The sequence below is a fragment of the Amblyomma americanum genome, chromosome 5 (genome assembly GCF_052857255.1).
Source record: "Amblyomma americanum isolate KBUSLIRL-KWMA chromosome 5, ASM5285725v1, whole genome shotgun sequence".
NCBI lineage: Eukaryota > Metazoa > Arthropoda > Arachnida > Ixodida > Ixodidae > Amblyomma > Amblyomma americanum.
Window position 1 is genome coordinate 82,395,252 of NC_135501.1, and position 24,229 is coordinate 82,419,480.

Below are 24,229 nucleotides of genomic sequence, written 5' to 3' on the forward strand. Positions count from 1 at the left end.
GGCATTGAGAGTCTTATTGCTTGATGTAGATAATCTTTGAAGCACTGGTAGACAGTAGCGCAAGGTTCCTTCAACGTAGGCTTTTTCAAGCAGAAGCATTGATCGGCAGTTGCTACCCCACCTTGTTCCCGCCATGAACCTGAACACTTGCGATGCTGCAGTAATCCTCGCACGGAGTTTTTTGATCTGAGGTGACCATGACAAATTATAGTCGATTTCAACACCCAGGAATCGCTGAGATTGTACATATGGCAGCGATCGTCCGCCTAGGAGCAGCGGATATCGAGTCATCGTTTTTCTTGTAAACGCCATTGCAACACTCTTTTCTGGCGAGAGACGAAGACCTCTGGAAGCCAGGTACATCGAAATGTGCAATAGTGCTCTCTGAAGACGTTGCTGGGTAATATAGCGCGAACGTGACGCGGTCCAGATGCAGATATCATCAGCATAAATTGTTATGCGGACCCCTCGCGGAAGGTGTCTTTTTATGTGAATAAGGACAATATTGAAAGGAGAGGGCTGAGCACCGCTCCCTGTGGTACGCCCCTCTCCACTGCGTGAAAGCGTGTTGGACCGTTTGGAGTGGTAATAAAAATTTGTTGTTCTTTTAAATAATGCCCAATCCACTTGTATAGCCTTCCTCCAAGGCCAAGACTGCCAAAGGCTGCGAGAATTGCATGGTGAAAGACGGAGTCAAAAGCGGCCTTGATGTCTAGGAAAACGGCTGTTGGGATGTACCCAGCATGAAGGTACTCCTCAATTGATGAGACGAGGGCGATGATATTGTCAGTCGCAGACCTGTTTTGACGGAACCCGTTCATTTCTTGGGGGAACTCATTTCGGCTTTCTAGGAACCAAGTTATACGCTTGCAGATCATGCGCTCCATGAGCTTACCTACGCAGCTCAGTGCGGCAATGGGCCGGAATGATGTGTAGCTTGTTGGCTGCTTACACGGTTTGAAAACGGGCACGATTTTCGCCAGCTTTCATTCCGTGGGGACCTCACCAGCTATCCAGGAAGAATTGTAATACTCCAGGAGTCGAAGACGGGTGGTGTGGGGTAGCTTTGCAATGGCGTCATAGGTCACCTCATCATGACCCGGAGACGTGTGCCTGTTTGTCTCCGCGATAGCTGTGGATAGTTCTTCCATTGTGAAAGGCAGGTCTAACGCTGGCACTGCCGCCTTTGGGATGCCTGTTTGACCATCTGCGGAGAGTGTCGAATGCCCTGACCCTGCCGACAGCAGCTTGCAGTATTCTTCTGAGACTTCTTTTATAGATTTTTGTTCGTGAAGGGAGAGGGCAGCGAAGTTGTTGTCACTGACTATGCAGGTAACTGTAACCTATTTTCTCCAGGCCAGTCACGACATCCATTATTGACTTGTGCAGAAACACGGCATCAGATTTGCGGGCAGGGATAATGTGTGCAACTTCCTTAAATGGACAAGTAAGGCTTTGCACCATGAAAACGAATGCACTATTGGCAACCTCTTCAGAATTGTGCGCAAGTCCAGCAATATTGCCACCCTTATAATCAAAATAAGGCTTTATGTGAATTTCGTCAACCATAAGCGTCACATGCCGCTGTCTGTCATCGAGCTCGCAGATCCTTTTCGCCATGTAACTGAGAAAGGCTGCACCGTGATGCTCCCGTTGTGGATTCATTCCATATGATGAGCAAACTGATCTGATGTTCATTGGATGCGGCATTGTGATTGCTCCATAGCTTCGCATGTATTTATAGGCATGGGGTGATATCATGAAGAGAATGCAACAATACACCATGAAATCTATAGAATAGCGCCTTCGCTCCTTCTTTGCAGACAGAAGCTTCAACTGTTCGCTGAGGAATTGGACTGCATGATCATTAGGAAATTGATGGCATCAAAAACTTCTTCATTCGAGTCCCTACAGCTAGAAGAAACGCTGCTGTCCCAAACCTTGATGCTTTCAAGAAAGTCAGCGAAAGCCCTCTTACTTTTCGCCTGAGGAGGAACGAACAGGTTGGACCCTAGCCTTGTGACTGGCGTCTTTAGGAAATGCAACATGATAGACAAATCAGCCTTCACGCAAACTGAGTACTTCACCCAAGGAGCATCATCTTCAACAATGTGCAGTAATATGAGGCGGCCACTGCTCAATATTGTATGCCAGAACTCAGACTGGCTTGTTCGCACGTGTTCGGCTAAGTCGTTTAGGCTCCGAACTGCATCTTTTTCCTCTTCGGCTCTAAACGTCTCGAGGGAGTCTGCAAGAGCTTTTTTCAGTCGCAGCTGCATCCAAACAAATTCTTCTAGACTCCGGATTCTCCCTTCTGCTGCAAACCTTCGATGAATAGCTCGGGCAGTTCGGGAATTTTGACGGAACAGCATCCGGTCGGAGACGCAAACGGAGCATGGGTGCAGTTATCGTACGGCCCGTAGTATCATCCACATGACAATCCTCTCGAATGATGTCACCTTCAGTGAAGTGCAATTCGCAAACCTGCATGTGAATAGAAAAAAAAATGCCTAACATATTGCAGTGAAGCCTCCCTCAAAACTAAATATATAACTGCTGAAATTCCACTAACAACGCATGTGCACGTGTTTGCTTTGCATTTTTCAAGCAACAAAAATAACGATAGCAGTCTTACCCTGGAATGTGCCGAAGGAAGGAAGCCATCTCGGGGAATAGCGCGCAGCCATGCTGTCTTCAGTTCTGCATCTTCAGGAAATTTGAACACATGGACTTTTGGTCCGGATTTGTAGTTGCCGCTACACCCATGCACACAGCACTTGTTTGGCATATTCACAACTGTCCAAGCATAGCAGCGCACGTTTTCACCACTTGTAGGACACTAGCGTGAACACGAGCAGCACAGGGCCGAATAACTATTTCACAACGCACCTCACAAGCGAAAAAATCACCGCAGAATGCAAGCAGTGCCAACACCTCCTATATACTCTCAAGGCCTGCGCCCAAAGTGTCGTGACGTCAGCGACGTCACGGGGCGGCGGCCGAACCGCTCGCCCGAGCGCGGTGCGTGCCGAACCGCCGAATACGCGATAGTGCCCCGTTTCAAAAAGTGTCCTCTTGCTCTTTACACGCAATTCAGTTTCCTAGTTGCTAACATTTAATGAAAAGTATTGCACGCTAGCATTGAGGATGCCTGAACGGTCTGGAACAATAAATTATCAGAACTGCAAAGCACAATCCGCACTACTTCCTTCAAAATCGACGCAGTAGACCTAGGCTTGTTTTCTTAGCGGTGGTCACTGAACTAGCGGAAATATCAACCCAAATGTTACAAACATACAGAAACCGCAATGCGCAGCGTTTATTTGAAAAGATTCACAAAGCTTTAGTGACACAGCATTAACACATTGTAAGAGGAGCATACAAGAGGGTAGTTTGCAAAATAAGCACAAAAGAACAAGTACCGTTAACTCTAATGCCTCTGAAATTCAAAATATTGCAATGTGTAACCCATACATACAAGGCAGTTAAAATAGAGTGTGGGGATATCAGCAAAGAATACTCACAAGTATGTACAGCATAAATTAGGTATGCAAAAGTTTTTTTATTGCAATATAGTCAATTATTGCTCTTCTTGTGATTAATTGAATTCACCAGATCTTTAAACACTACACTGACATTGAAATTCACAAGAAACGTATAGATTTGGAGCAGAAAAAGAAAATAGTGTATACAAAGATAAAAGGGTGCTCGTTTGCACAAAATAAGCCGGTTTATTTACAAGCAGCAGCACACAATACACAATGTACATGGCACATGAAAACAACTCAGAAGCAGTGCATACATAACATTCAGAATCATTCATTTTGAACAATAGCCAACAGAATGGAAAGACATCAGTGTAGTACTAAAGCACAAATGCTCATTTCTCAGTAAAGATACGAGCTTTCCTTTTTTTTCATTTTCTTTTGCAACACGTGCAAGGTCATTTTTCTGCTTGCAGAGGTTATTCAAAAGTATGTTTGTTGCACAGTTTGCTAGCAAACTGGTTAACTGTTCATATGTGTGCCCTTTCATGCATGTTATCATTTCCTCACTTTCCGGAAGAGATTCCACTATGAGTTTGCTGACCAGCTTCTTTTGGTTAGAACCACTCAGGAACTCTGCACAATTTTCTTTCTCAGCAAGCTTCTTCACTATGACTTCTGCATGCATTACAAGGGCGACAACAAATGGTGATGGAAATTTTAAACCACCTCGATCCAATTGTCTGATTAATGAATTAGTGTCATCATCATCATCCTCTGCTTGAGCCTGCTCTCTGGCAGTGACCAGATTTTCCCGGCAAGTGTCGCACTTGAGTGCTTTCAATGCAGCATGCGCACAGTATCCCGCAACGTAGGCAACAACAGGCATGCGAGAACTTAGAGCATTTAGGTCACTCCCAGTGACAGAAATAGAGAAAGTGCTCTCCACGCTGCTCGAAGTACTGCTTTCTATGTTCTGCAAGTCATCAGCAGTTATTACAGGCAGTGTGTTCTGCAGACGTATTCTCCCCTCACTTTCATAGAGCTGCCGCACTGATATATGATACTGGCTGCCTGCCAGCTGTCTATATACGCCCTGTGCAGCGCCTATAGGGGCGCCACTGAAAGCCGCGTAGCGGCGGCCGTTGGAACTGCAGGCGGGACGGCGGGCGAGCAGTGGGCCTCACGCGGCAAGCATGGCTGAGGTGCGTGCGTGCGATTTGCCGTTTCTGCGTGTTCCGGACGGTTATTTCTTCGGTGAGAGTGTGCGCAAGGGGACAGCACTTTATAATAGTGGACATGTGTCCGACCTCACGGCTGTCTGGGACGTCATCGTCTACATACGCGCCAAATGTCTGCCGCAGACGAGCATCAACAAGCTTGCCTACGAAGTGGAGCTCATTGTGAGTATGCCCTCTAATGCATTCATTCCTTGCCGCTTCAGCCAATGTTTTTTTCTTTGATTAATGCACTCGCTTTTTCCGCTTGCATGACGCGTATTGTTACAGTAATTTGAGGGAGTGCCGTCCAACCTGCCAGAGACTCGTGCAGGGTGCGGTCGCGCGAAAAGCCAGCGAGTGTGCAAAGCAGCGCGATGGGCTTGAAAAAAACATCTCGGGTTAGACTCCGGCAGTAAGGGCTGAACGTTTTTATTCTTGCACTTTACCACTGCCCGTACAGCTCGAATTTCACGTGTTTCGTCGTTAAAAAAGAGCGTTTCGATGATTGCAAGACAGCACGTGAGTGAGATATCAGTCGAGCAAATAGCTGGAAAGTTGCACCGCCGGTAGCAAAAAGTTTTTAAATTTGATAAATATTTTATTTTTAGTGTCGCTCTCATTGTTATTCATATCACCCTCACTCCCGAATGCATAGTTGAGGCGAAAGATTTATCACCTGCCCTAGCGCCCTTAGTCTAAAGTGCAAAGTCTGCAATTGCTTAATCACTTCATTGCTTAATCTGTGTAGCACCGTCTTGTCATTGCTTTTTCACATTCCAGCCAGATTACTGGAACAGTTTCTCTACCCTTCAAATTACCTGCACAGAAAGTTTCCAAAATATAGAAGTTGCAAAAAAAGTTTGTTCAGGCTGTGAGGGCTGGTGAAACAAAGTAGTCGATTCAAGCTTGCTACAGGGCAGCTTTACAAGTGGCATTTTATTTTTTCCCACAGGTGCCTGATTTCTTGCTAGAAGATGCAAAATGTACTTGCAAGGCGGGACAGGGAGGACGCTGTAAACATATTGCAGCTGTGGTGCAATATGTGAACTCAAAAGAGCACAGTTCTCAAACAAATGACCCGAGGAAGTGGGGAAAACCTTCTGTAAAAAGACTCGGAATTTACCAAAAGGGAGCATGCCTGGAAAGCTTCTATGGGAAGCAAGTGGAAGAGGTGGTTGCACTACCACCAGATTTTAGCAGGAGATGAAGTGGCCCAGCACCCTACACCAGTTCTAGAGGGAAATATGCGCACTTCAGCACTTTACCGGTCAGTTGAGACCTGGACAAACACACTCTGAAATGGAATTTTATATGTCAAAGGTTGTGCCTACTCCTCATGACATACTTCATACTGAAGCAATAACAAGGGAACCACGCAGAGATCTTGCTCATTGGAAAAGTATGCGAGCCATTCGCATATCTGAAAGTAGCCGGCCGCACACAATACTAAAATCGAGACGGGATCTCATTGCAGTAGCCGAAGGGTTTCTAAAAGACACAAGATTCTGGTCCCCTGCCACAGCATATGGAAGTGCCTTGGAAGCTGAAGCTGTGAGATCATTTGAAGAAGACATGTGCATTCAAGTCCGTACTTGTGGGCTTGTAGTGATGCTTGAACAGCCGTGGCTGTGCTGCACACCTGATGGCATTGTACCTCAAGAACCGGTGCAGGCCCTACTTGAAGTGAAATGTCCTTACACATGTAAGGACAAAATTATTGTCGAGTTCAGCGAACAATCCTGTAACGTACCTTACTTAGTATTTAAAGACTGCAGGCTGGAAGTGAAAAAGACGCACCAGTATTACACGCAGATTCAGATTTCCCTGTATGTTCTTGGCATGCAGAAGTGCTTCTTTTATGTTTACTCGAAGAAGCAGCAAATTCTCATTGAAGTTCATGTGGATGAGAATTTTATTGCCACATCTGTCCCACGGTTGCAGGCATTCTACTTCAAGCATTTCCTCCCAGCAATTACTAAATCATCACATCAAACTGAGAAATAAGAACAATAAACTTTATTTCTCAAGGTCAAACCGACATAAGCATGCATTCTGTCTCAGGCATCAGCACAGAAGACTACAGGCCTGCTATACTTGTCGTCACTTTGATCAGTTCTTGGCAAGACTTATTACTTAATGCTTGAACGCCAGCTGTCAATTTCTCATATTTAGCATTCAGTGACGCAGCATCAAAATTGTCATTTGTTTCATGCATAAAGTTTTCTGATGCAGCAAGAAATTACTGCTACAAAGGTGCATCAGTAAAGCAGCCCGGCAGTGAAACCGGTTAAAAAATTAGTCTCTCAGGTGCATGAGTAAGTGACAGCTGTGGTGTAGCAGTAATAATGGCTTTTCTCACTAATGACAAAGGGCAATTCATATACAGACTTGCCGTTTCTTGACATTTAAAGATAAACATCCATTTGCAGCTATGAAAGAAATTGTATTTACACTTCTCTTTTCCACCTCCATACTGCAGTCATCCATGGCATCCTCAAGTGGTGGGCTATCCGAAGGAACGCTGTCCTCCTTTTGCTCACTTTGTGGCACTTTGCGGGCTGCGGCTAGGGGCACAATGCAGAGTTGCTCACACACAAGCGTACACTGACACGAGGGGATGACGCTGCCAACAGTAACCGTGGCTGCTGTGTTGCACAAATGAACACCTTGGCCAGCTACCCTGCGAGGTGGTGTCGATGGGCTCAGTGCTGGCGACGCTGGAGTTGCCGACGCACCGTGCGCAGGTATGCCAGCCTCTGGAGACGGGTTCTCCGAAAAAGCTCGACAATACCATCGCGCACGGCTCTCCCCCGCAGGTAGGTAAGGCGGCTTGCAGCGCCTTGCGTGTGGACTGCAGCCGGAGGTGGCTCGTCGTCGTCCGGGTCAGCGGCATCTACGTCCCCTTCTTCTGGCAAGGGGTCATTCAAACACAGGTTGTGGAGCGCAGCACATGCTCCGATTATGAGGGCCGCTCGCTCCGGCTCGTATTGGAGCGTCCGGTACCTTTGCAGGCACCGGAAGCGGCTCTTCAACACGCCTATGGCGCGCTCCACAACGCATCGCATGGAGCCATGCGCTGAGTTGAACAAACCCTCTGGAGACGCCACACTGGGATGCCCTGGCACAGGTGTCAAAAGCCAGGGCTCCAAAGGGTAGCCACTGTCCCCTGCATAACAGAAATGGTGTGCAGTTAAGCGTAGCCTTTGTCGTCCTCAATCTCATCACTCTTGATACAATGGCAGCAGATTCATAGCAATGTCCAAAAAAAAAACGCGAAGACGACCGGTCCACAAGAGGCACAAATACGCACACATAAAGCGTACAACTTGCGACTGACTATTCTGTGGAAACAGGGACACTTATAAAGGATGAGGAAACAAGGTACACACGCAAAGACACCGTGTGCAGTGTGAATACATTATCGACAGGGCCATGTGTGATCAGTAGGAATGGAAAGCCCCAATGTACCCATGTAAGATTTCGATGTTTCTTTGCTAGACATAATTCAGACGAACCGACACAGTTGTCATCCCTTTTGGAGGCGAAGTAAGCCTCGATAACCTCTTTCGGTTTTCATTTTTGCCTCACCACGGAATTTGTAACCGCGGTGGGGGTTTCTTATTGCTTACCCAGAAGAAACTCGCCACCTTGCAACAGCAGTCCTTGCCCTATCTCCTGCTGCAGCCACGAATAGCGCCACGAAAACGCGTCGTGGTCCGATCCTGGGCAGCGGGGGTCAACAGCTATAATTCGCATGTTGGAGTCGCACACCTGTGAGAGAAAGCACACCACAAGCTTAGTTGTGAACTTCCGCCGTCAAGGCCCGAGCTTAAGGCCGAACATGCAGTCAAAAACGGAGAGCGAAGCCTACTCACTATCATTGTGTTGAGTGCGTAGAAGCCCTTACGACACCAAAAGGCGGCCTTGTATGCAGCATCGCCCCGTGGCGCCTTGATGGCGATAAGTGTGCCATCCACACACCCAATGACGCCGGGGATGCTGCCGTGGCGAAGGACGCCCTCCTTCACCTTCTCTTCCGGGGTCGCCGGGAACCGCACCCAACCGTCACGCGACCCCACTCTGACAATAGCTGCTGACACCTGCCGCACACACTTGCTGACAGTGGGCTGGGCTATGGCAACGTTGCCCTCGTTGCCCACGGCGCCTTGAAATCCGCCGGTGCCGAAGAAGCGCAGCGCGCACAACACCTGTCGCTGCACTGACCGCGTACCTCCCAGTTCATCGGCGAGTTGGTCGCACAGCCACTTTGCAGTCTCCTTCCTGAGTCGAATTTGGCGACGAAACAGCTCGTCTGGCAAGTCAAAACAGTCTTCGTGCACTCTCCTACGCTGTTGCTCGCGCGGCAAACCGCGTATGGCAAAATAAACAGCCGCCATTTTCTGTCTCAAACGTGTTGATACTACTTTTTCCAGTCTCAAAAAATCGTCTCAATCTGCCCGCATAATCAGATGGCCAACGTCACCACTTCTGCGCCATTTACGACGTCAGTCAGTGACGAAAAAATCAAAATGGCCGCCGGCCAATAGGAGAGAGGCAAATGAGACACTTTTTGAGACAGTTTCGATTGAGACTGATCCGTAATCGTGCCCCAGGAGCACTTTTAACTGCGCTCAAAGTGCTCTCGCTAGTTACAGCGCCTACCAGTGGTCGAGCAGGTGCAGGAGTGTTGTGTTCCTTTGGCTGAGCAGGAGTGCTTTTGCGGTGCAGAGAGCAGCCGAGAGCAGTTCTGGGTGCTCCGTCGTCAGCGGCGGAGTAACAGGGCAACGGAGGAAGTCACGTGACCTTTTTGACGTCACTTCTGGTTTTATCTTTGGGAAGGCCGAGGAGAAATGGCGGAAAGCAATAGCGGTGACAGTCGGCCGGTGCCAACAAACGTAATGTCAGTAGCTAAGCGCCGCCGTCTCGACGAGGAGTTGTTGCTACTTTTTGATGAAGACAGCAGCTGCAGCGTCGACTCAGACACAAGCTCGTCTTCGGACAGCAGCAGCAGCAGCGATGACAACGATTTGGCGTTGTACGAGGAGATGTTCCAGCAGCTGTTTACCCCGCCGGAGAAGCGACCTAAGGTCGAGTCGTATCTGGAAAAAACAGTTGCCGCGTATTCTGACGAAGAGGTGAGTCCTTGTATCCCATTTAAAACGGGCGATCAATAAGTTACCTGCGTTTGTTTCTTTTTTTACTCTCCAGTTTCGCAGGAACTTCAGATTGTCGCGGTCGGTTGCAAATGCTCTTGCAGCTGAGTTCGCGAAATCGCCACACTATCCCTCAAGGACCGATCGCGGAGGCCTGCCCCCAAAGTCGCCTCAAGAGCATGTGCTCTCCTTTTTGTGGTAAGATATTGCAATTTTTTAGTAGCAAAGAAAAAGGAGCTGTTATTTAAGATGACTGATTGAAGAAATTTAGGAGCAAAAAAGTCTCGGCGCATCTAACCGGGTGCGAAGCCTGAAATTGAATGCAGTAATACGTCGCGTGATGGAGAGTTTAGCAATCGATTTCTCGCTAAATGCTTATACTGCCTGAAAATTGCTTTTAAACGTCACTGCTCTTCCGCAAGCGCCAGGCTCAACTGATCGCATTCTTCCCACGTGCGAATTTAAATGTATGGGATCACAAATTCGACTTGCACAGTTTTTTATTATTTCTGTTCTTGCCTGTGCTTCCGTTGTGACATTCAGTGGGAAAATATCGTATGGCAGTACCAAATGTGCCTGATGAACACGTGAAGCTTGTTCAGACAACTGGGCAGATGTGGATTTTTTTCTTTACGTCGCTGCAATGCTTGATGGTTAGATAAGATGCCAGTTTCACGATTTCGTGTTCTTATAAAATTGTAGCATTTTTTTTTGCAGGTATGCTGCCAACAAATCCTGCATACGGGATGTTGCAGGGCGCTTTGAGCTCGGAGAAAGCACGCATCACAGGATGATGTACCGCGTCATGGCGTTTCTTCTCGACATCGCCCCACGCATCGTGACCTTCCCAGATGACTTGGAGAAGCTTGCCGATGAGTTTGAGCAGGTAATGAAAAAAAATGTCCTACTTTCAGTTTGTACTGTGCGTAGGAGTTGCACTAGTGTAGACAGTTGGGCTTGTTAGTGTGAGATCATCTCAAAAACCAGCTGTTACAACACATGAAGGAAAGAAGGCCTTTGTCCTGTCGCCTTCTTTCCTTCATGTGTTGTATGGGCTGGTTTTCAAAATCATAGGAGTCGCCCTTAATCAAAACAGCATTTCACTTGCCATGTATATTACCCTTCAAAGAAAGCTGTGTGCTTTTCTTCACGAAACACATATAACATAATAAATATAGTATATACAGGATACCCTTGAATTTAGTTTGAACTGTAAAGTTGTGACAGGCAGTGTCGTCTCATCATTTCTGCTGTAAGCTGCATGAAGACGTTGAAGAGCTTGCGAAAGCAATGTTTTCAGTTCGATCACTTCAAAGAGTTGTTAAGGTCTTACTTTCATGTACAAGCTTATATTCTGATAGGTTTGAAGAGTTTGAGCACGACTTCACTTACTACTTTGTTAGGTCTTCTGTTAAAATTTTTACATTTATTCTTTCTCAACTTTTAAATTTCAGGGTTTCCAGACACTATTGGCTGCATCGACGGGAGCTATATTCCTGTTAGGTGCCCTGCTGGCAAGGTGCGGTCAGTCTACGTAAACAGGCACCATTATCCATCCTTGACGCTGCAGGGAATATGTGATAACCGCAAGAGGTTTCTTGATGCCAGCACTGGTGCACCTAGCAAAATCCACGACTCCAGGATCTTCCGACTTTCAAATGTTTCAAAGAGACTGCCTCAGCTCTGCGCCAGAAAATATCAAATTCTTGGGGACGCTGCGTACCCATCTCGAGAGTTTTTGATAACGGCCATCCGAGACTATGGAAGCCTTGATGCCTCTGACAAGGCCTTCAACACCAAACTTTCGTCTACCCGAGTGCTCATTGAAAATGCTTTTGGGGAATTGAAGGGTAGGTTCAGGCAGCTACAGCGTTTGGACCTCATGACAGTAGACATGTCGAAATTTATACTCTCGTGTTGTGTCCTCCACAACATCTGCATTGACAATGGGGACTCACCTGATAGCCTACTTCAGGACATGCGTCTGTGCTCCCAGGATAAAAGTGATCAAACCCCTTCTGCAGTTGAAGTTCACAGTGGCACCTCTAGAGAAGAGAGCCTCTTGCGGGCACTTGCAGAAGTCAAACGAGAAAAAATCAAGGCCAAGATGGGACTAAAAAGGAGGCAGCCACAAAATCTGCCATAATGCAAGCAAGCACAGTGCTAAACGTGAAATAAAAGTTGAGGCAATACTTAAACAAGCCTTGTTTTTGGCCGTGCACAGGGGGTGTATGAAATAAACAGTCATCAAAACATGTTCATTCGAAGTGCACTGTCTTTATTGCCTGAGCCCCAGGGCCTCGCGGATGAGCTGAAGTTTGTCTTCGTGCATCTTGCGACGTTCCTGGCGTTCTTGAGTGCGCTCAGCTCGCCGCTCAGCACGCCTCTTCTCCTTTTCTTTTTCCCGTTCTTTTCTGCGAGCCATTCGCTCTGCACTAATAGCCCGCATTTGGTCAAAAAAAAATTGCATCTGTTGCATACGACTGGTGCTAGCGCGGAATTCCCTTTTCTTGACTTCTGCCGACCCTTTTGTGCTGTCCCCACTTTCTGAACTGTTCGTCGCAGTACTGGAGCTCTCAAGTAGAGGTGAGGGCGGATCAGCTGAACTGTCAGCGCTCGATGATGCCGATGGCTTGTAGGTCACTCCAAAAGAGTCCCTTTGAACCTCTGGTTCAAGACTGTCATCTATGCTCTGAATTTTTCTCATTTCATCGTCAAATGGGACAGGACAAGGTGAAGCACCTGATTTGTTATTGTTATCACTTGCCTTTTTCTTCTGCCTCATCACCGTTTTGTAACGATTTTCACATTGCTGTGGCGTTTTGTGGCATCCAAGCACAGTGGCCAAATCCTGGCAAACCTGTTTAAAAAGCATCTTCTTGTTCTTAAACTTTTTGAAAGGGCCAACCCGAGGAAAGTATTTGTAATAGTAATCTAACATAAGTTTAGTTTCTCCTGGTGTCCACTCAGGAGCTGAAATAAAGAGAAGGCCAGTTTACTAAAAGCGTAAAATGTTTCAAGCAGTGCAGTTGGCACAAGCTCACCTCCACCGCCTCTTTTCACTCCTGGCGCTGGCTGCAGTCCCCTCTCGCCGGCATCGGACCCAGCGGTGTTCTCTGCACGTGAACATACAATCATGGGCGTCCGGAAGGGGGGCGGTGGCCCCCCCGCCCCCTCGGGAATTACGGATATCATTCATGCACTAGTAGAAAACAACTACACAGCTTGATTAGCAAGCTTAGGTGATATTAAGTTATCAGATTTTGCTTATTGATTTCAATTCTTTGTTAATTAATAAATTCTAATGTTTGTTCTCCAAGCCTAGAACTAATTTGCTGCTTCTAATTTTTGTTTCATGTGCGCAGTTTAGACCACAAATAGTTCCTTTTTGGTGCTAACCTACTGCCTCCCCCATACCCGGCCATCGGGTGCACCCCTCTGGAAAAAGTTCTGCGGACGCCCTTGCATACAATTGCGACTGCGAAAACTCTGCCAAGCACCTTCTTTCTGCGCCGCAACGTAACCACAAAAATTTCTCAGTTGGCCCACCCGCATAATTAGATGAAGGCAAACAAGCGGATTACTATCGCACCTTGGTTAATAACGTATTTAGTCAAACAGACATACACAGCAATCTGGGCGCATCGACAGATAAAAGGGGCAATAAACTGCATAAGAAGGTTTGACAGTATAGCGAGAAAGTGCGGCGCCGTTCTCGTCCGTCGTTGCGTCACGCCGCGACGCCCCCGTTATCCGAAATAGTCCATTCGGCGCGAGAAACTGTGAGCAATGAAAGAAATGGACGAAAACAATCGTCAGATATGGCCCCATGCATAGTAGTTATTGTCACCGTCGGGTCTCTCTTCAATGTTCTCACGAGAGGCCAAGGCATCGATGGCAGCTGTGGTGAACACAAAGAAAGCGCTGGTATTAGCGCTGTTATATTTCGCAGCCAATTTTTAGGATAGACGACGCTTACCTGGTGTAGCAGTTAGCGGTGAAGCATTTACCATGGCCATGAACAGCCGCTGCGCTTCTTCACCCATCGCAAGCTAAAGACGGCGACAGACACAAAACTGGCGCGGATTGCTGACTGCCGCGAGCGCGCGACGGGATGCAGACAGCGCGAGCGCGGGAAAAAGTTTGGTCACATGACAGTTGACGTCACGCGCTCTCCCGTGCTGCTCTGCTCTCGGGGCAACGTGCATGTTCCATTCGCGAGACGAGGACCCGCGTACCCTCTGCTCTCGTGCACTACTCCAGCTGCTCGCTGCTCTCGCTCCTGTTCGCCCAATGGAAACCGATATTAGTCTAGGTGGTGATGGCTGCGCTGGGTCGCCGCTTCGTCTCCAAGGAGGGGGCAGCAGGGGGAGCCCATTCCATTCCAAAAACCTTTATTTCCACCAGAGAAGAGGCTCCCCTACTCCCCATCTCTGGCACGCAGGCCTAGGGGTGGGGGCCGGGAGCCTCGCATCTAAAGGCAGGCATAGAGTTCTTGGTCTCTTGCGGCCTCCAGTGCCAGGTGAATGACTTTTTTCTGCACGGCGGGGTCCGCGCTTTGCAGAAGGGTTAGTAGCCTTTCGTTTGAGGTGCTTATTGGCAAGCCCAGCGCCTTCTTATAGCTTTTCTTGATTATGGCATCAAGCTGCCTTTTTTCTGTTGCCCCTATCTTGAGGAAGGGGGTCGCGTAGCTGATCCTACTTAGTATATATGCCTGTACTAGTTTCATTAGGCTCTTCTCTTTGAGGCCTCTACCTCTAAGCGATATCCTTCTGAAAATTCCCGTGACTTGCGTCGCAAACTTGTCCAATCTTTTTAGGGTTTCATCATTGTAGCCGTTACTTTGTATGAATAGGCCCAGAATCCTGATCATATCTACCTTAGGCACCAGTTTTCCTTCCACAGTGATTTTAAAGTCCTCACCCTGCTTGAGCCTGTTTCTTTTTGGGTTGTATACCAGAAGCTCAGATTTCTCTGGTGAACATGCCAGTCCTCTGTGCTGCATACTCTACCACAGTGTCTGCTGCCTTCTGGAGTTTCCTTTCTATTTGCCCGTCGTCTCCTTTGTTTATCCAGACATTGATGTCGTCTGCATACATACTGAACTTTAGACCCTCTATTCCTTGAAGTAATTTAGGTAACCCTCTCATTGCTATGTTGAAGAGGAGTGGGGATAGTACCGACCCTTGGGGGGTGCCCCTGCTGCCCAGTTCTATGTTCCCTGATTCTATGTCCTGATATTTGATCCTCGCTGCTCTCCCAGTTAGGAAGTCCTTGACATAGTTATATGTTCTCGGACCTACCTCTAGACTATGTAGTTCCTCTAGTATAGCCTCGTGTTTGACGTTATCGAACGCCTTTTTGAGGTCGAGACCTAGGATTACTTTTGCATCTTTGGATTGGGATTCGATTATGTCGTGCTGCAGCCTCAGCATCACGTCTTGCGTACTCAGCCCCGGGCGGAAGCCAATCATCTCGCTTGGCCAGAGCTCGTTGTCTTCCATGTATCTGGTTAGCCTTGTCTGAATTACGTGTTCCATTAGCTTCCCTACGCAAGATGTGAGGGATATGGGTCTTAAGTTTTCGAGCTTCGGCGCTTTTCCCGGCTTTGGAATGAGTATGATGTTCGCCTCTTTCCATTGCGCGGGAAGCTTTCCGGTTTCCCACACCTTCTGCATATATGCAGTGATTGCTGTTATTGAGCCATCATCTAGGTTCCTCAGGGTTTTGTTGGTGATGCCGTCTGGGCCCGGGGCCGATTTTGACTTTAGCTTAATTATTTCCGCCCTTACCTCCGCTTCTGTTATTGGGCCGTCTAAAAGCTCCATCGGGGGACCCTGGTACTCTGGGAGTTCTACCCTCTTCGTGTCCCCTATATATGTTTGTATAATTTCTTTAACGAACTCCTCGTCCGTCCCCTCATAGATGTGCTTTGTCTTGGCTAGACTAATGCTCGCCTGCGTTTTAGAGTTGGTAGGGTCGAGTAGGTGCCTTAATAGGTTCCAGGTCTTTGTTAAGCTCATACCCCTTTCCATCTCGTCGCACCTGCTGCACCAGTTTTGCTCACACAACTGTCGTGCATATTTTTCTATGTCCCGATTTAGTCTTGCTATTCTTCACCTGAGGTTCCTATTCCATCTCTGCGTCTTCCATCTGCGTTCGAGTCCATTTTTGGCCTCCCACATGTGCAGCAGTTTGTTGTCTGCTAGTTCTAGAACATATTGCCCCTTCAAAGTTACGGTCGCTTCCAACACGTGCTTCTTAAGGGTTTCTGTCCATTCCTCTATGTTTTGGATGGTTCCCCAATTTTGCTGGTCCCTTTGGGCCCTGAATTTGTCCCATTCCGTGATTTTGGGCAGTCTACCCGCTTTATCTTTGATGCCCGTGCGTACCGTCGTGGCGATAATGAGGTGGTCACTTCCTAGGTCCGTTCCTGTGTTCATCCAAGTGGCTGCCCTAACATTTTTGGTTAGCGTGAGGTCAGGTGTGGTGTCCGCCATGACGCTATTCCCTCTCCTAGTTGGGCACCCCGGATCTGTTTGCAGGGTTAGGCCTAACTCCTGTATGTCCTCCCATAGGTGTCGTCCCTTCGTGTCCCTCGTACTGTATCCCCACTCCTCGTGATGGGCGTTGAAGTCCCCTACTATGATCAGTGGGCTAATGTTTGCCACTTTCATTGCTTTCCGAAATATTGCCCTGAACCTGACTTTTTGCTGCTTCGGTCTCGAGTACACGTTTAGTAGGAACAGGCTTGGTTCATTCTTTTTGCCCGTTATCATCTCTACTAGGACGACTTCTGCCTCTGCCGTGTTTAGCTCATGCTCAATTGTTGCTATGTTCCTTTTAACGTATGTGGTGACGTGAGATTTCTCCCCTCTATCACTGTGGAATGCTTGATACCCTGGTAGATTTAGCCGCTTACCAGTTTCTTGCAGGGCTATGGCCAGGGGCTTTTCCTCTAATGTATCGATGTATTGTTGCAATACCGCTCGCTTGCTTCGCAGTTCCACTGCCAAATGAGGGTCTTGTTTTTGGCCTTTCTATCCATGTTGGATTCGTGCTATTGCTTCCTCCGTTCGTTTATGTTGCTCCGCGTGGGCTATCAGCTCCGCTCTCTGGCTTTGTAATTCTGTTCTCTGAGCCTGGACTTCAGACTGCAGCTGTCCTATTGCCTGCGTTATCTGCATCATGAATTCCCTCATCTCGGCTTGTAGGGTGGAGATTGCTAGCCTATTCGCTTCGCTCTCTTTCCTGAGCGTTTCCCATATATCTACCTCCTCGTCCCCTTTGCGTTTGAGTGGGGGTCTCCTTGCTTTTTCCGCCTCCTCCGTTACCTGCCCTGTCGCCTGGGGTTTCTGCGTAAGAGGTCCGGTCTGCTTTGTACCTGTTTTGGGCTGTTCTGCTTGTTTCATCTCTAGTGGAGCTGCTTTTGCGCTCCCCTCTATGTGCTTTTTCAGGAGTCTCTGTAGCTCCTCTTCCTGTTTTTTAAGTTTTTCTATCTCTCTGTCTTTATCATCTTTAGCCTGGGAGGCCCCTCTGTTAAGTTTTTCTATCTCCCTGTCGTTGTCATCTTTAGCCTGGGAGGCCCCTCCTGCAAAGCTTACTGTTTTCGGCTCCTTGCTCGGCTCTCTGCTCCGGTCGCTGCGTCCTTTTCCCCAGGGGTCCTTTGGGTCCCTGGGCCTCGATCTCTCCGGGTCCCTGGACCGTGATCTGGATCTCGCCCTTCTTTGTTCCCCGAGTCCTCCCTGTCCTTTGGGGGCTCCCGGTTTTCCTGGGGGCGTCTGGTGCCTTGCCTCGCCTTCCCCCAATCTGGGGAAGCTGTCGTCTCGGCGATCCGTTCTTCCTGTAGGCTTCTGGTCGTTCCTGCGGGTCTCTTCTTCCTGCCTTTTTTCCCAGATCTTCTTCTTGATCTCGTACGGTGTTCTGTATATTTCCTTGCATCTTCGGTCTCCTAGTGGGTGTTCCTTTGCGCATAGTTGGCATTTGGTCTTGCATTTGTGGCCTTCTGCTGGGTTCTCTTCTCCGCAGCTTCTGCACTTCGTTTTCTGGGTCCGGGCAGACGTCCTGTCGGTGTCCCATTCGTCCGCATGCGTAACAGACTTCGTACCTTTTCTTGTAGAGGACGCACCTCGTCGGCGTTGGGGATAGGTACACGTGCCATGGCACCCTGTTGCTTTCGAACAGGATTAGGACGGCCTTGGATTCTTTCCCTAATCTTCTCACTCCCAGTATGGGTGGGTTCTTGGCTCCGTGTTGCTCTAGTCTTTCGAAAATTTCTTCCTCCGTCCAGAAGTCCGGGGCGTCGTAGATCACTCCCTTCCCGCAGTTTTCCGGCGGGGTCAGGTACGCGTTCAGCGTTGTCTCTACGTCGCCTATCTTCAGCTCTGTTAGCGACGCGTATTTCTCTCTTCTATTTCCATCTCCGGTGGCTATCATGATGGACTGCTGTTTCCTGTTGAAGGTGATTATGTCCTCTCTGCTGCCTTCTCCGACCTCGGCCGCTTCGGCGATGGCGTTCGCCAGAAACGCTCCTCCGTGCACAAGTAGCTTCTCTATCCCACCTCTGGGACGCATGATTATTTTGTCGAAATCTTGCGGAATTCTCGTTATTTGTTTCTCCACCGATTTCGCAGCCAGTCTTCTTCCCTCCTGCCTTGCGGCCGTCCTGTCCTTAGCTTTTGTCTCGACCACGGGGTCGTCGGCTATTTCCTTTTCCGGAATTAGTCTTCCATTCTTTCTTGTCCTAAACCATTGCCCTGGGGCTTTTAGCTCCTCCGGGTCTATCTCTCTTCCCTCAACCACCTCCATGGCACTGGGAGGGCTCGGGCGTCGGCCGTTAGGCCGAGGCCTCTCCTTTGTCTTGGCTAAGCCTCGTTAGGCTTAGCCCGGTCTCCTTCCCGTTGGGGCCTTCTCGGCCCTATAATTCAGGAAAATCGGCCCACCTTGTTGGTTATTGGTGTTCCTAGCCTTCCGGTGCTCTTCCGACGCTGATTCCAGCCAGTTTGGGTCGTCCTCATGCTCCTGAGCACGACTTCGTCCCCGATGTCGACGGAGCTCGCCGAACGCACGTCCGACCGCCTCGACAGCCGGCGGAAGAATCCCGCAGGGGGAGCCCCGCGGTGCCCGTGACGTCGCCGGTGACGTCGGTGGTGTCACCGCTAGGCGCCGCCTGGAATGCGGATGGCTGCGCGCGTGCGCCAACGAACATAGAAACCACCGCGACACACGCGCACAGCACTTGCACACAACAGCTGGTGTGGGGCGGCCAGCTGTTGTAAGCGTCCGAGGTAGCACAAGCGGAGCGTTCAGTCACTGCATAACACTACCTGGCGCAGAACAGACGGGACGTCAGGCCCGTCTGTTCGAGAAAAACACACAAGCTCACCATTGTTCGCTCGCGGGTGCGCGCACTGCCCTGCGGCCACAACAGCGTCTTGAGCGAGTCTGGTAGGATTCCCAGCGCCCTGTGGGTCGCGAGCATATCACGACGAGCGTCAGCGAACGCGGTGCAGCGAAGTAGCAGATGTTCCAGTGTCTCCACTGCACCGCATCCAACACACACTTCGCTCGTCGCTAGTCCGTGGCGCACCCGTCGGTCCCCAGGCCACACGCAGCCGATGCGCGCGCAGAGGATCATTGCGCGTTGCGCCCGCGATAGGGCGCGGCAGCCGTTGATGCTTGGAATGCGCTCACCTCCCGCGATGCGTGGGTCGGGGTGCTGCCGTCGGAGATGATCGTGTATGACCGCTCGCACGTCCTCCAGCGCTAGCGGGGGATCGCTCGGAGGTAGTTGGTGTGCGGCGGTCGCAAGTTCGTCGGCCTCCTCGTTTCCCGCGATGCCGCAGTGACCGGGCACCCACTGCACGCGCACAACACATCCTTGCTGTGCAAGGCGCTCGATGTTTGCGCGAATGCCGCGCACTAGGGGGGTACCGCGGCCGATGCACTGTAGGCGGGTGAGGGCGGTGCGGGAGTCGCAGAGCAGAGCACTCCTGGGTGGCGGAGGTGCGATTTAGAGCAGCAGGTCCAGGCCCAGGTTTATCCCCATCAGCTCCGCCGTGGTAGAGGAACTCAGGAAGTTGGCGTGAGTCTGGCTGTGCAGTCGCAGGGCTGGGATGGTAGCCGCCGCTGCGATGGAGCGGCTGTCGCGGACCACTGAGCCGTCTGTGTACACGAGGACATGGCCCTGAAGATCCTCGTGGATGACGGCTCTGGTCATGTGCTGCACAGCGCAGAGGGGTGTGCTCCGCTTTCCCGCGATGCCGACGATCTCGCGCTGTATCTCCGAGGCAGCAGACCAGGGCGGGCAGGGGCCGTAGGGGGGGGGGGGGGGCTTCTGTGAGGCGCTCGTAGTCCAATAGCGCCGCACCCATTTGCGAGCGTGGGTGCGTGCGTATTCGTTGTAATAGCGGGCCGCCGTCCGGTGCGCGATGCAGACGATCAGTGTGGTGCAGTGCCCTGCGCGCCGCTTGGAGCTGGAGCGGCCACGCTCCTGCCTCGGCCAGTGTGGCGGCGCACTGCGAGTCCTTCGGCAGGCCGAGACACACGCGCAGGGACTTGCGGTGCTGGAGTTCGAGCTTCCTCCAGCACGGTTTGCGCACCGAGACGAGCGGCAACGCGTAGAGTGCCGCCCCCAATGCTGCGGCGTTGTATAGTCGCAGCGCGGCTTGCTGGCTGATGCCCTGGCCTCGAGCGGTGAGCTTGTGTACGGCGGCGGTGATCCTCTTCATCTGCAAACAGGCCTTGGTCGCCGCGGGGCGGAAGGAAAGGCGCCAGTCGATGTCCAAGCCAAGGTACCGCACCGATTTGCGCCAAGGAATCGGAGTCCCGCCCAGCGACAGTGGCGCAGGGCGCGCGCGCGAGCGCGAAACGCAAGCCATGGCTACCGATTTGCTCGCGCTCAGCGACAGACCTATGCCGTCCAAGCGGGCGTCGATTGCTGTCTGCGCTCCCTGAAGGCACTCCCGCACGCGGGGCGCCTCGCCCGGTGGCCCCCGGCACCACAGAGCTATGTCGTCCGCGTATATGGACATGTACACATGGTGTCGGCCGCTCGCGGGGAGGCAGGCCGGCACCACCGACATGGCCACATTGAACAGAAACGGTGACAAGACAGAGCCCTGCGGCACGCCCAGTTCCACCGAGCGAGGCTCGGAGAACTTGCCCCCTACTCGCACGCGCATAGTGCGCCCCGTCAGGAAGCCGCTTTAAGCCCGGGATACATGGAGCGTTTTTGAGGCGATTTTCGCCTGACGGCGCCGATTTGACGCCCGGCGTCGAGAAAAACGCCCGCCGCCGCCGATCAGGACCGGCTAGATTTTGACGCGGCGCGCACGCGTCTGACGCTACCGGAAATGCCTGTCGGAGTCACTTCCGTCTGTTTTCGGCGGGAGCGCCAGCCGTCTCACCGTTCCTTGCCGTCCCTTGAACACTTCGCGCGCGTGCGCTGGTCACCACCATGGCTACGTCGGCGAAAGCATCACGCGTGGAGTTTAACGACAAACTTATAGGCGCGATACAGAAGCGTCCCATATTGTGGGACAGCACAAGGAACGATTTCAAGGAGCAGAGGAAGAGGATGGCGGCGTGGGCCGAAGTGGCCACCGAAGTTGGATGTGACCCGGAAGGTATGGTTGCATTGCTACTAGTATTTCTAGCAAGACACAGTGCAATAACTTTGTTTTACAACCAGGTCAGATAAAAAGGGACGCGCGGTATATCCGCGCCGACTTGCTTAAATAACCAACCACGTCAATGGAAGCCAAGATAAAATACTGGCATGCTTCTGCAATAAACAGCTGTCATTGATATTATAAAAGTATTATATTTAACTGTTTTATTTGATGGTAATGTGTGGTAGTAAACCGAGGTTAATCTGTGCAATTCTACTTGCAGACAATAATCTACAGGGGCGGTGGAAGAGTCTTCGTGATACATTCACGAAGAAGCACCGCGCGTGGAAGACTGGTGCGCCAAGTGGCTCGGGAGCTGCTGATGCACAGCACCTGAAGTGGCCCTATTTCCACATGATGATGTTTCTAAAAGATCAGGTGGATATTGGCAGGTATGTCCCCAATGCTTCGTGGGTTACTTTTCGAAATAACTTACTTGCAAAAGGAGCTGAAGAAAGCCTTAAGTAGCAACATAAGGATGCTGGGCAGGTAAAAGCATATTCTCAGTAAGACCAAATGGCATATAAACTGTTGTACAGTAGATGTTGAAATTTCTGTCTTGTTATGCACACACATTTGTTGGGCCCACCACTAGGCTAATCAATTGCATTTGAATACGAGGCCTGTGCTTCCAAACAAGGAAATCAATAAAACATTCGAGAAACCAAATTGTGAAATGTAAACCGTGTGGTGTTCCGTGTCATCTGACGCTTAATTTTTCTTTCAGCACCTTCTCAAACAGCCATGTGCAGGACAGTGAAACTGCAGAGTCGGTCCTGGAATCGATCTACAGTGAAACAGAAGGTGCAAATTTACATTCCAGTTATGCTGCTATGCACCTGCAAACACTGTCGTTCACAAGTACCCACACTTGCAATATAATGAGCCAGCAGTGAAGTCTCTCAGATGTGAAAATAATTTATTTACTTCTGATGCTGAAACACTGCAAGGTGGTTTAGTTAAGAGCAGGAAGCGATCATTGTATGCACTGCATTCAACTTATGCTGAACACCATCTTGTCCTGTGTGGGCTCTGTTCTGAAATACATGCTTTCATTTGAAGAAGCAGCATGGGAAGTTTACAAATCACTTCTTTACTTTTCCACTCTTTAAAATGATCCAAAAACCTTTCTGAGTGCTTAAAATTTGCAATTCTTTTCTTTATTCAAGATGGAGCAGAACCTCCTGAAGATGGTGCTTTCTCTCCACTTGTGCCCTAAAGAAGTACCAGCCCAGAGCCACACACACCAAACGGGAGCTCACAAGCCAGCACCGCTGCAAGAACCCTGGCAGCCCCTCGGTCTGGCAGAGGAAAGAAAAGGAAAGAGAGGTCTCGGTGGCAGGACGACATTGAAAAAGTTGACGCCTTGATAACTGAGGACAAGGACCAAGCGTCAGTCTATGGGCAGCTAGTTGCCCACAAGCTGCGTGCATGCCCGAAACATGCGAAACGGGACATGGAAATGGATTTGCTGCAATTCATAGCGAAGTATACATTTCATGATAACCCTGAATAAATGCACATCAGATAGCTTTCTAAAAGACCTCGTATAGTGTCGTGTCCGGAAGTTGTTGTCAATGCAGCAAAAGACACGCGATAATTTCACACTGTTTATTTACTACTAAAGAGGGTGCGACCAGCGTCGACCGAGGCGGAAGCCGAACTGCCGCCCGAAGGACAGAGGGGACGGCGCGGCGTCCACACGAGGGAGTGGCTTCACAGAACAAGAGGGCGCGGGGGCCCGCCGTGGGGGGGCATCTTGCGACGGCGCGCGAAGAGGGGCAAGTGGCCGTTAGAATGGAACACTGGTGACACAGAACGAAAGAAGGGGACACAGCACAGGGGACACAACACTTCCTTCCCCCTTTAGAAAGTTGCCTGGTAGCATGCAGGGGGTCTGCGCGGACGCGTGGAGGCGCGCTGGCTTTGTGCGCTCGGGGGAGAAGCACTTGTAGGTTGGCTGTTAGTCGCTGTGTCTTCTAGGTCTGCCCTGGGCGAAGTCTTTTCCTCCGGGGAGAGGTGCCAGGCTATGTGGTTAGACGGTGCTCGTGTTTTCTCGGATGCCGGACTGCTGTCAGCAGGCGTCGTAAATCCACGCAGCTGGTTGAGGTGTCGGCGTGCTACTGTTCCATGTATGTTGACGAGCCAAGAGCGCAGGCCTATGCGTTTGACAATCGTAGCTTCCTCCCAGCGTGGCTTTTTGAGAAACTGCCGGGCGAGGACGCGCTGCCCCTCATGAAGCGTTCCGCAGCGCGGAATTGGTTTTTCTTCCCGGAACGTCTCCGCTTTGGACTCGGGGAGGATGGCTGTGAGCTGGGTTCGCATTTCGCGTTCAAACATAATTTTCGCTGGGGTCTGGCCCGTTGTGCTCTGAACCGTCGTGTGCTGCTTGAAGAGAAAGCGCGCAAGGCGGCGCTGCAGCGACCCTGTATTATCTCTTTCAAGGGCGCGTTTTAGCTCGGCCACGTAGCGCTCGGCTTGTCCGTTTGTTGCTGGGTGGTAGGGGGCTGATGTGACTGATGAGATCCCGTTGTCACGATAAAACTTGAGAATCTCCGCAGACACAAACGGTGTTCCGTTGTCCGACACTACCTTGCGAGGCAGGCCGAACGTTGTGAACAGTGATCGCAGGTTGTCAATGACTGCTGCCGAAGTCGTCTGTTTCATTTCTCTTATCTCAAGCCACTTGGTTTAGGCAT

General features: G+C 50.2%; 2 protein-coding genes and 1 pseudogene across 4 annotated transcripts in view; 1 reads left to right on the forward strand and 2 right to left on the reverse strand.

Annotated features, from left to right (window-relative positions):
* Window positions 1-23,060, forward strand: part of LOC144132566 (uncharacterized) — a 132,663-nt gene extending 109,603 nt beyond the window's left edge. For 2 of the 3 annotated variants that reach the window (XM_077665057.1, XM_077665056.1), the window contains exons 4-6: window positions 21,754-21,922; window positions 22,258-22,334; window positions 22,700-23,026. In XM_077665057.1, the coding sequence (XP_077521183.1) occupies window positions 21,754-21,922; window positions 22,258-22,334; window positions 22,700-22,749 (296 nt within the window). In that variant the 3' untranslated portion in view covers window positions 22,750-23,026. Of the gene's footprint in view, window positions 1-21,753; window positions 21,923-22,257; window positions 22,335-22,699 lie in introns of all 3 variants that reach the window. The other variant, XM_077665058.1, reaches the window with a different exon arrangement.
* On the reverse strand, window positions 1,318-2,788 carry LOC144133637 (uncharacterized; annotated as a pseudogene).
* LOC144134848 (uncharacterized) lies at window positions 12,137-14,228 on the reverse strand. The gene is made up of 4 exons (XM_077667662.1): window positions 13,838-14,228; window positions 13,709-13,759; window positions 12,903-12,974; window positions 12,137-12,831 (listed from the first exon to the last, which is right to left on the reverse strand). The coding sequence occupies exons 1-4, from the start codon at window positions 13,902-13,904 to the stop codon at window positions 12,137-12,139; spliced, it is 885 nt and encodes a 294-aa protein (XP_077523788.1). The 5' UTR covers window positions 13,905-14,228.
* Window positions 23,061-24,229: the final 1,169 nt, after the last annotated feature.